The 12,651-nt window shown below is 41.6% G+C and overlaps 1 protein-coding gene across 1 annotated transcript; it reads right to left on the bottom strand.

Annotated features, from left to right (window-relative positions):
* Nucleotides 1–310: 310 nt before the first annotated feature.
* On the bottom strand, nt 311–5,095 carry LOC125262666. Its single transcript, XM_048181485.1, has 5 exons — nt 4,257–5,095; nt 4,146–4,165; nt 3,971–4,054; nt 3,565–3,666; nt 311–1,757 (listed from the first exon to the last, which is right to left on the bottom strand). Exons 1-5 carry the CDS (start codon nt 5,093–5,095, stop codon nt 697–699), a joined length of 2,106 nt encoding a protein of 701 aa, XP_048037442.1. The 3' UTR covers nt 311–696.
* Nucleotides 5,096–12,651: the final 7,556 nt, after the last annotated feature.

Below are 12,651 nucleotides of genomic sequence, written 5' to 3'. Positions count from 1 at the left end.
TGCGGATGAAATAGTTTAGAATGCACGGCAATACTCAACTGGGAGGGTTAACGTTGCATCCGCTGGGAGATCAATACTCGCTGGATGGATAAAGAAAAGCATATTTTCACCTGGGAGGGTTAACGTTACATCCGCTGGGAGATCAATACTCGCTGGATGGATAAAGAAAAGCATATTTTCACCTGGGAGGGTTAACGTTACATCCGCTGGGAGATCAATACTCGCTGGATGGATAAAGAAAAGCATATTTTCACCTGGGAGGGTTAGCGTTGCATCCGCTGGGAGATCAATACTCGCTGGATGGAGAAAGAAAAGCATATTTTCACCTGGGAGGGTTAACGTTGCATCCGCTGGGAGATCAATACTCGCTGGATGGAGAAAGAAAAGCATATTTTCACCTGGGAGGGTTAACGTTGCATCCGCTGGGAGATCAATACTCGCTGGATGGAGAAAGAAAAGCATATTTTCACCTGGGAGGGTTAACGTTGCATCCGCTGGGAGATCAATACTCGCTGGATGGAGAAAGAAAAGCATATTTTCACCTGGGAGGGTTAACGTTGCATCCGCTGGGAGATCAATACTCGCTGGATGGATAAAGAAAAGCATATTTTCACCTGGGAGGGTTAACGTTGCATCCGCTGGGAGATCAATACTCGCTGGATGGAGAAAGGTGTTTTTTTTTTTTTTTTTTTTTTTTTAACCAATGAGGGTTTGATGGGCTTTTTTGATGTGGAACTGGTTGGTTCTGATGTAACTTTGGAAGGCGTCCGATGACCATCTTCCAAGAGCTTGGATCTGCTGCTGGGAGAGGCCTTTTTGGGCTGCCGAGGTTGCTGCCCCAATGCGGAAAGAGTGGCTGGAGTAGTTTTTTGCTGGGATGCCTGACTGTTGAAGAACGGATTTGAGGTGCTTTTGGAACCAAAAGCGAGAGACAGGTTTGTTGGAGTCGTCTATGAAAAGGGGTTCGTAGGGGGATTTAGCCTGAGAGCTTCTTAGTTGGAGGTACGCGAAAATGGACTGGAATGGTTGGATTGGTGAGGAAATGTTGAAAATATAGATGAAGTGTCCTTTTTTAGCTTGATCTGTCTTGCTTTGTTTAATTAAATATGAGATTGTATCGTTATCGAGAACAGACAAGTCTGCAATGGTGGGGTGGATTTTTGGATCGAATTTGGAAGTGATTGTGAGTTCCGAGCATCTTAGAAAACCAAAGAAGGCCAGAATAAACATAGCGTCAAGTGTGCGGGCGGTATTGAGAGGCTGGTAGCCTGAGCGGAGGGTATTGATGCATTTTGTGAGAATGTCTAGTGTTATGGGTTGTCTGGGGTCGGGACGGGTGGGCTGGGAACGTTGAATCCCTTTGATTAGGAGAGAGGTTTGTGAATTATTAATCTCAGTGGAGGGAGTGCCAAACATCAATTTGTGAAAAAATTGGATGCCGCTCAAGTAGCCTTTGATAGACCCGACTTGGAACCCTTTGACAATGTTGAGATATGAGATGAAAGAGGTGATTGAGAGGAGAGAGAAATCGGGAAACGGCGTGTTATATGACAAATGGAATGCTTTAAAACATCTCCAAGCTGTCACATAGGATTGCAGTGTCCTCGGGGAGACTGCTTGGAGGATTGTGTCGAGCGACGCGTCAAGGAGGGGTTTTAACGGGTGTGTTACGGGAATATGAGTTCTGAAAAGTGAGGTACTGGAGTTGGAAATTGGTCTGCCTCTGGAGCCAGCATCCTGAATTTCTGAAACAGAAAGCGAGACAGAGAGTCAGCAATTTTGTTTTCTGACCCGGGCACATGTTTAGCGATTATGATAAATTGGTCACATGCTGAGATCCAGATTAGACGTCTTAAAAAAGGCATCAAAGCGAGTGAATTGGAACGGCCTTTATTAATGCACTGGACTGTTGCTTCGTTGTCACAATGCACTAAAATACTGTTAGCCGTCCATTCTTTCCCCCACAGGAAGGCTGCTACTACGAGAGGATAGAGCTCAAATAGCGCTGAGGACTGTGGTATGTCCTGAAATTGAGGGGGCCATGGTGACGCGAACCAGCGTCCTTGGTAAAAACCTCCAAAGCCTATTGAGGGGGCTGCATCTGTGAACAGCTGGATATCCACAGGGGAAGAGACGAGATTATTATAGAAAAAAGATAGGCCATTCCACTGTTTAAGAAATGTTATCCATAACCTGATTTCATCGCGGCACGCCTGTGTTAAGGAAATTAAGTCCTCTAGCGCATGAACCGAGGAGGCGAGTGAGAGGAGATGCGCGATGAATGGGCGGCCTTGTGGGATGATGCGCATGGCGAAGTTTAAGTGGCCGAGCAGGGACAGGAGTTCGCGTTTTGAACAATTTGAACTGTCTAGAAGGGTAGAAGAGACGAGGATTATCCTATCGATTTTTTCCTTGGGCAGGGAAGCTTGGTATTTGACTGAATCCAAATTAATTCCAAGGAATTCGATGGATGTGGCGGGACCCATCGTTTTTTCCTGGGCGATGGGAATTCCGAGCTCAGAAAAAACGTTTTGAACCGTAAGGATATGGGCCGCTGGAATGGCGTTGGGGGGCGAAATGATTAAAAAATCGTCTAGCAGGTGAATGAGGTGAGGAATTGCGTAATTGTTCGACAGAATCCAGCAGACCGCTTCTGATAACATGTCGAAAATTTTGGGGCTGCTTTTGCATCCAAACGTTAAGCGAACAGCGAAATAGAATTTCTCGTGCCAGCGCACCCCGAATAAGTGCCATGAATCAGGATGAATGGGCATCACTTTAAAAGCAGACGTGATGTCGATTTTTGCGAGCCAAGCACCCCGACCTACGATTTTTATCATTTCGATTGCATGATCTATATCATGGTATTTGAGAGAGAACTCGTCGAGTGGAATCAAGCTATTTATGCTTGGTAACAGGGAATTATGTGGAGCTGAGAGATCGATTATGAGGCGTTTCTTACCTGAAAATTTTCTCGTAGCCACTCCAATAGGGCTGATGCGAAAAATGTTGAATGGAGGGTTGTCAAAAGGGCCGATCATGAAACCTGACTCGACTTCTTTTCTAATCAGGTTGTTTACGGTGTCAGGCTCAGCGAGAGCAGATTGGAGATTATTACAGATGATGTTTTGGGAAAGCGTGCTTTCCACGCCAGGATTAAAACCATGTTTGAGACCAGATAGCAGATAATCAGTGAATTCGGCGTCCGGGTGGTTCGCAAGTTCAAAAGATAGGCGAGAAATATTCACAGGAGTCGATAAGTAATTTTTTGGTTTTTTATTATCCGCTTCAGACACGGGACATACAGGACGGGCATGAGCACCGCCACAAAAATTGCAGATGTGCAAATACCGACATCTTTGTCTGGTGCATATGCCAATATTAAAGTTATTGCAGGGCTGTCTGTTATCTGAAGATGATGTTCTGCGTCTGAAGTCAGAGTTGTATGGGTTCATGGTTGCTTGTCTTGGAACATAGCTGGTGGATTTGACGGAGGCTGTGTCTGGGCAATGTGGAATGGAAGGGTTAATCTGTGGGCATGCGACGGTAGAATGAGCTACTGACCTGCATACAGCGCATGAAACATTCCTGCAGCCGAGGAAAACTCTGCTGTGCAGGTCAGGGTCGAGTGCACCCCAGTAAGGGCACTGGTTCCACTGGGCGACCCTGACCGCGCATTTAGCAGAGAAGAGCTTGTGGTAGGTGTAGAAATGACCTCCCCCATAGGACAACGCGAGCTCAGCCATGAGCGATAGGTAGTCATTCAGTTCGCGTCGCCTATGGGGGAATGCTGAACAAATAATTTCTGTGAAACGGCTGAAAGCAATAGCAAATTCAGAGAAAGAAAGTAAACGTGATGTATGAATGTTTTGGTTTTTTAACGTGACAGAAAAATCCCCGCAGTCTATCTGGCGGTTAGAGTCACCTACTGGAAGCTGAGAAAGAAGGTTAGCCAGATCTATGTCCGCACCTGCCAAGATCTGTGCTCCGATGTTGTGGGCCACTGGAGGTGGTTCCGCGGCGACTGCGTTTGATGGGACGGGCATCGGAGTTGCTGTGAACAGAGAATATTGTGATTTAGAATGTAGAAGAAGATTGTAGGGGAGAGAAGCCGGGGCTGCGACTGTTGGCGGAGGCAGCCTCACGCTTGAGTCGGCCTGTGGGGCTTGAGGAGGAAATTGGAGAGAAGAAAAAGAGGGAAATTGAGGGAAAGACTGAGATGTGTAGGCCTGCGATGCAAGCGGAGGCAGCCTCACGCTTGCTTGTGCTGCTGGAGCTGCAGGCCACTGAAAAAGGGGGGGTTTGCGGCAATCGCAGGAAGGTGATGAGATGCTTGAGCCGTTAACGGAGGCAATCTCACGCTGGCATCAACTACGGGAGCTAAAGGCCACTGCAAAGGAAAGGGGTTAGAAACAGTAGGAGGACGAAACTGCGAGGCTGAAAGAGGGCCGGCGGGCCCGGCTGCGTGTACGTTGGCGGGAAGAGCCGCGGTGAAATGCTGCTCCGAAGAGGGAGGTGCACAATGCCTTGATGCTGCGGAATCTGGGACGCGGCCCAGGCTCGCTGAAGGCCCGGCACCATGGCCCGACACACGCAGAGCGCCGGACCTTGTGCGGGAGGGAGATGGTGGAGTTGGATGAGGCGATTTCTGGGCATCACGGGATTTAGTTTGCCTGTTGGATGCCTTGGAGGCTGGAGTGGACTTAGGTGAGAGGTTGGCTGATTGCAAGGTGACATACAGCTTGTATATATCTGCCTTGTTCATTCTGCGTGACGGTTGCACATCAGAATTAATCAGCGCTTGCCTCAAACTCAAAACTGTCCACTTCCCAATAGGTGGAATCGTTGGCACGGCCGAATGATAGGAGGACGCCGAAGAGAGAACTGGGATTCTCTCCGGTGGAGGCGAGGGTAGACGTCGGCGTCTAGGTGAGCGGGAGGCTGATTGTGCTGACCGGCGGCCACGCGAAGAAGCCTGGGGTTCAGGTGTGATGTTGGGTAGAGGAGGAGTGGTCCTGGGGCCGGCAGTTGGCGGCGCAGGATCCGGAGAGAAGTCGGACTCGTCGACGGATGGGAAAAGCTGGAGCTGAGACATTGTAGCAAGACGGTCAAACCAAAATGCTGATGAACTGTCAGACGAACAGAGGTAAGTCTGCTGTATTTATACCTCTTGTCCTGATTGCATTGATTAACTGAATGCTCTCCACCTGAGCTAGTTAGGTTAATTATCTGCACCTGTTCCTCCCGAACCTTATTTAATAAAACATCATTAAGAAGCATGCATTAGCTTTCATTGTTTCGCTGATGTTATTCAGCTCTATATTTCTTCGCACCGTGACGAAAATGTCCAATTCACAAAATTATCGGAATGCATAGCTGATATAAAAAATTGGATGACTAGTAATTCCCTACTACTAAATTCTGAAAATAAAATAAAAAAATAAATAAAAAAACAACAACAACAAAAGTTTCTAATTATTGAACTGAAAACCTCTGCACCTAACCTAGAATACTATCTAACACTTGATGGCTGCTCTGTTAAGTCTTTGTCGTCAGTTGGGAACCTGTGTGTGCTTTTTGATACCAATCTTTCATTTAAAAGCCAAATTTCTAGCATTTGTAAAACCGCATTCTTTCATAATATAAAAATAAATATATCTAAAAAATATATCTAAACTTATTTTTCTATCTGAAAAATAAACATACTTAATTGTATTAAAAATACATTTATTTCATGATAAGTATACTAAAAATACAATGTACTAACTGAAAATACATTGTAAATGTAGTTATTTTATGCTTCAGTCAAGCACAAACTTAGTACACTACAAATTAATTTGTAAATGTACCTTTTACAAATGCAGTTGGGGAAGGATGAAATATATATTCATATTTAAGAAAGTACACTGGCTAGGTTCTTAATTCCATCTACAACGTTTGAAACTTGTTAAGTGATTATCATAATGACGTTCTCTGAGGACAAAAAAAAATTACTTGAAATACAAACGCACACACACAAATATCCATATATAATATATACCCATCCATTGTATATATAATATAAACTAACTGGATGAAATCTTTGAAAGAGGATGCCCACTTCATAACCCCAATGACACATCCATGCTCACACAACCCAATAACCTGTAAGGGATGAATGAGGCAACTCATCTTAAGATCCTGTAGATGTTAGATTGATAGTTAGATAGTAAGTTAGATAGTTAGTTAGTGACTTAGTTAGATAGTAAGTTAGATTGATTGATAGTTAGATAGTAAGTTAGATAGATAGTTAGTTAGTAAGTTAGATAGTAAGTTAGATTGACTGATAGATAGTAAGTTAGATAGTAAGTTAGATAGATAGGTAATGTTTTATCTGTGGGGATTGTTTGTATGTTGTCATATCATAAGCCCGCTGTAGGTGAGTTCTTACCTAAAACTATGGCACAAGCGTCATTATCAAATTCTGAGTATTGATATTCGTTCAATCACCCCTTATAAAGTGTCTGACGTATTAACATAGGCCTACAGTATGAGTGTCAGTGAAGGGGGCAGTTTTTGTATATGTTTGATAAGTCAATCTCTCCACACCTTACTTTCACGGGCTGTGAAGTGGACTTCATCAACAGTCGGTTTTACTGTACTTTTGCTAAACAACTGAACTCGTTAGAGTGGACACTATTGGGAGTCCGTGTTGCAGATTAGGTACATTTCTCAGAAGGAAACCTTAAGAGTCGAGAAGCTCATTGCAGCCAAAGACACAAGTCTCACCATATATTTCAAGACTGAGAATGATTCAATTATTTTAAGATGATGCTTTGTAATTTTTTTTTTAGACGAGACTTTGTTTTTGTGCAAACCAAAGAAAATGTGAGGTATGAATTGAAACATCTAGTTTCTTTCAACAGGTGCTGTAAGGGCAGAATTTCACAATCAAACCCAACTTTTGCCTACAGCGCTAATGTAACAATGAGCCATTTGCAAATACAATTATTTAATTTGTTAAATATTTAAGCACTATACTTGTTGAATCCTCTGTTGACCTGTTATGGTAAAATGTAATAAATAAGTAATAAAGTGTATTTGAGTTCTACTTGTTGAGTACAAAAATTGTATAGATATAAGTTTACAGGTAAAAAAAATCATAATCATGAAGTAAATTTTAAAATAATGACCTTTACCTTTCAATAATTTAACCACACTTTGAATATCACGTGTTGTTTAATTCAATTCCTATTTATTTCTATAGCGCTTTTCACAATTTTGCATGGTTGCAAAGTAGCTTTACATACATATAGAAAGTAGTTACAAAAGTAAAGAAATGGTAAAAGAAATACTTGATAAGTTTTATTAGTGTATTCCTAATATACTCCAATGCATCTACTATACCGTTGCACTTTGAAATGTGGACTGCAGCCTTTTGGAAAGTCAAAATATTCTGAATTATTAAATTAATTATTAAAATAATCCTGACCATTTCTCAAAAATTTCACAAAAAGTTAAAATGTCAAATAAATCCAGAAACGTTAACTGCATGAAAAGTAACAATGTAAAAATTATTAAAATATTAAAGTTAAAATATTATTAAAAACCTGATTCCAAAAAAGTTGGGACACTGTACAAATTGTGAATAAAAAAGGAATGCAGTAATTTACAAATCTCATAAACTTATATTCACAATAGAATATAGATAACATATCTAATGTTGAAAGTGAGACATTTTGAAATGTCATGCCAAATATTGGCTCACTTTGGATTTCTTGAGAGCAACACATTCCAAAAAAGTTGGGACAGGTAGAAATAAGAGGCCAGAAAAGTTAAATGTACATATAAGGAACAGCTGGAGGACCAATTTGCAACTTATTAGGTCAATTGGCAACATGATTGGGTATAAAAAGAGCCTCTCAGAGTGGCAGTGTCTCTCAGAAGTCAAGATGGGCAGAGGATCACCAATTCCCCCAATGCTGCGGCAAAAAATAGTGGAGCAATATCAGAAAGGAGTTTCTCAGAGAAATTGCAAAGAGTTTGAAGTTATCATCATCTACAGTGCATAATGTCATCCAAAGATTCAGAGAATCTGGAACAATCTCTGTGCGTAAGGGTCAAGGCTGGAAAACCATACTGGATACCCGTGATCTTCGGGCCCTTAGACGGCACTGCATCACATACAGGAATGCTACTGTAATGGAAATCACAACATGGGCTCAGGAATACTTTTAGAAAACATTGTTGGTGAACACAATCCACCGTGCCATTCACCGTTGCCGGCTAACACTCTATAGGTCAAAAAAGAAGCCATATCTAAACATGATCCAGAAGCGCAGGCGTTTTCTCTGGGTCAAGGCTCATTTAAAATGAACTGTGGCAAAGTGGAAAACTGTTCTGTGGTCAGACGAATCAAAATTTGAAGTTCTTTTTGGAAAACTGGGACGCCATGTCATCCGGAATAAAGAGGACAAGGACAACTCAAGTTGTTAACAGTGCTCAGTTCAGAAGCCTGCATCTCTGATGGTATGGGGTTGCATGAGTGCGTGTGGCATGGGCAGCTTACACATCTGGAAAGATGTGTCAATGCTGAAAGGTATATCCAAGTTCTAGAACAACATCATTCACAATTACAACATCATGGCTGCGTAGAAGAAGGATCCGGGTACTGAAATGGCCAGCCTGAAGTCCAGATCTTTCACCCATAGAAAACATTTGGTGCATCATAAAGAGGAAGATGCGACAAAGAAGACCTAAGACAGTTGAGCAACTAGAAGCCTGTATTAGACAAGAATGGGACAACATTCCTATTCCTAAACTTCAGCAACTTGTCTCCTCAGTCCCCAGTAGTTTGCAGAGGGGATGGCACACAGTGGTAAACATGGCCTTGTGCCAACTTTTTTGAGATGTGTTGATGCCATGAAATTTAAAATCAACTTATTTTTCCCTTAAAATGATACATTTTCTCAGTTTAAACATTTGATAGGTCATCTTTCAATTTGAAACTTCCACATCATTGCATTCTGTTTTTATTCACAATTTGTACAGCGTCCCAACTTTTTTGGAATCGGGTTTGTAATTTCAATTCATGGGTCACATTTAAATCCACAGCATAATGTGAAATCAAATAATTCCATTGCATTTTACATCAGGAGCAGTTGTGCAGTACATTGTTATGGAATGTTTCGGATGTTTTTTTTTTTTCATCTGCACAGACTGCAGGTTACAAACATAAGCAGTTCTGCACATTCACATTTTTAGTGCATGCACAAGAATAAAACTAATGTTATGCCGGATTATGCAATTGCTTCCTGCAGCATTAATGAGAGATCATGTCAGGTAAAAGAGAAGCGAAACATTCTGCAGATTTTATTATGTTGTGTCTGCTGGCATAATGTCATTTACCAGTGTACTGTACCCAATAAGGTTCATTAAATTTGATTTAGGTGCAAGGTTGGGAAACCCCTTGAGCTATGATAAAATTCGAGTACTGGCTGGTCCCTCTAAAGATTGTGCTGTCCCCTAATTTTCATTCACCAAAACAAAACATAAACCTGTCACAGCCACCATCCACTCACTAGCAATTATTTATGTAGCAACTTCCAGCTTAAAAATGTAACGGACTGTTCTGTTCTAATCCTTGCTGAAATTGCAACAGCCCAGGGTGATGTCTAAGGTAACAGATGGGTTACATGCTGGAGAACATGTTCTGTAATCCACTCCAGCAGATAAAATACAATGATTAATGGTTTAAGAATACAGGTTAATGTTCGTGAGCATGTGCTGGAGTTCTTGGAGATCAGTGCGCTGCTTCTGGGTCAGAGAGGAAAACACGACACCGGAGGGTAGGAGCGGACAGATGATGAATGGATGTCACAAAACAGGTGGGTGTTTCCTTCAGAGGATGGTGATGTGTAAGAAATTATGGTTTATGTGACTCAGCAGGGAATTTCAGAGGGTTTTTAGCTTTGAAAAACAAACAAGCACATTAGAACCTTTCCAGATCATAAAAGCAAAACTTTTCCTTTGTTTTGACATAAATGGTTGAACTTGTTGGACATTTGCACTGACATATAATAAAATTGTCTAACTCAAATCAAAAGTATAACCAGAAAAAGAAACCTTGTATTATATTCAGCATTTAAAAGTCAATTCTGCAACCTCTCTTTTCTCTAGATGAATGCATCCATGGGTAAATCAAGTGTCTGGAGGTTGATGAAAGTCAGCAGAGAGTGTTGTTGAACGTTTGCTGGGGTAATTCGGAGCCACTTTGAGCTGGGCTTCATTTTAGCATAAAATGTCTCACAGATGGGACTAACAATGCTTCCATGTACACATCTTTATATCAAACAGGCCTTGAAATTTGAGGAATCGCTTGATGTGTGCAAACCGAACGAATTTCACAATCAAAAATGTACAATTAACTGGAGGTGTCATTTTTATTGGATATTTTTCAGTAATATAAGCCATGCCGTACAGATGTTCAGAGCAAAACCAGCTTTAACTTCTCATCCATGTGGAATACAATGGAACAAGCCCAAACCTGAGCAGCATTAGTGTGACAGTGGTACCTGTTGAAGAAGACAATTCAACCTGACAGTTAGGTCATGGAACATCTCATTTATATAATCCGTTATATGTAGCAGGGGATGCTGGAGGGGAGGCTTTAAATGTTTGTTTCCTTTTTAGAAACGTTTCATAGGTCCACGTCACACATCTCCTCCAACTGATGCCATTTGCTCAAGGCTAAAAGACAATGGCTGCATTGTAAGGCTAAGAATGATTTTCCCTTCTTAGAAGCTCGATTTGCAGTCCAGGCATGGTGAAGCTGTTATATAAGGCATGATTTCTATGACATACACGTTGCATGGAGCCTGTCATGTCTTTCCTGTATTTTCAACACTCATCGTCTTGATATGCAACAGGAGAGGCCATGAGCAGACTGTGTGTCATATATGTGTGATCTTCTAGTAGTATGGACAAAATTTCAATAGTTGATACCAATATGTATAAAATATGTTCTCGATATCACCGCAAAGTGAACAACAACACAACAGATATCTCATTGAATGTTTTTATTTGTATTTATTTTATTATTTGAGTTCATTAATGTATTTTCATTTAATTTTAATTTGAATAAAAATGAAAATAATTTAAAATATTATAAATTTACAAGGTCTAGTATTGTCCACATCCATTTTCCTTTCTTTCTTTCTCTTTTTCTTTCTCTTTCTTTCTTTGAAGATTCAAACCATTGTTAATTGCATGTTGGCTATGCTGGTCTACCAGTCCATGCTGGTCTAGTTTAAGTTTTCCAGTATTCAATATCCTTACAAAGGAACTGTATTGTCAAAAAAGCTAGCACACCACAATTCAAGCTGAAACATTGCGAAATCTTTTGCTTAGTTGAAAGGTGATCCGCTTGACCTCATGATGATAGTTAGGCAGTTAGAGGGCAGCATAACAATTTGAGGCATGTTCCTAAGAAGGGTTACAGGTCAACATGTTTTCAGGTATGAAAAACAAAACAGTAATGACCTGATTCTGGTCTACAAGTCTTTTCTAATTTGTCCAAGTCTCGGCGCTATTCAGCTCGGTCTTTTGAAGTGACTCATTAAGAGTTTATAAGGCAATCACAGAGGCTTAGAGTGGTACCAGCTGTAGAAACCATTTTTATATATGCACCAGTAAGACGTATGTACGGTTAAAGCTCTTGCCAAAGGCAATGTTGAGTTGATTCTGGCAACTCACTTCATTGTAAACTGTTGTGTTGGTAAAGCAAGCAGCCCTAGATATGATCACAGCTGCAAATGAGTGACGTTTCATTTGAGTCATGATAGGGAGTGGTTTTCCAAATTGTACATGTTTGTTTTGCTCGTAATGCTTTTTAAAATAACTCTTCTCAGAGCACGGGACGTTCTAAAGTAACTAGATCTTGTTTTATGGTGCTCTGTGCTGATGATGTAGTAGGAGACACATCCTAGGCTGTAGTTGCATAATTTTTGGGCAGCTTGATTCATGAATATGTCTTTGTTCACATCCCTTGGGTTAGATGAGGCTCACTGGAGCGAGTGCTTCCCTTTGCACGTCGCATGCAGTGGCACGTGTTGGAAGCACTTTCATTATAATCACTTTCCACCCCCCTCCCCAATTTCCACCTATGTCCCTGGAGGTGAAGTTGTTTGGCAAGGAATGTGAGGCTGGATGCCCTTCTAGACTAGACGTAATGTGCAGCGGTTAGCAATGGGCGCAGATAGACAGTGCTTCTGTCCATGATGATGAAATAGAGGAATACTGTACTTTCCACCAGGTCAAATCAATGGATGAAGAAAGGCATATGCTGTCTGACTGTCCATCTCTATCATTCATTGTCCTCCTTGAACCAAGACTCCCTTTAAGCTGTTTGCCATTATAGGGGTGCCCCAAGTCCGTGTATTAGGTCCAGTCAGTCTTACACAGTCTCACACAAGCACAGACATGCACACCCACAAACACACAAGCTGCAGGGAAAAATCCTAGATGGAAGAAAAAGTGAGAGAGTGTGTGGTCGAGTGAGCCCAGCAAATGAAAGCCATGCTCACCCCACACAAACGTGTGTGTGTGTATGTGTGTGTGAGGATCGGTAAGGGTGGGTGTGATTGAGGCACACATCAGCAATCTCCTCCCTCC

This window comes from Megalobrama amblycephala, linkage group LG2 (assembly GCF_018812025.1).
Source record: "Megalobrama amblycephala isolate DHTTF-2021 linkage group LG2, ASM1881202v1, whole genome shotgun sequence".
Classification (NCBI taxonomy): domain Eukaryota; kingdom Metazoa; phylum Chordata; class Actinopteri; order Cypriniformes; family Xenocyprididae; genus Megalobrama; species Megalobrama amblycephala.
This window is presented reverse-complemented; position numbering and strand designations above follow the sequence as displayed.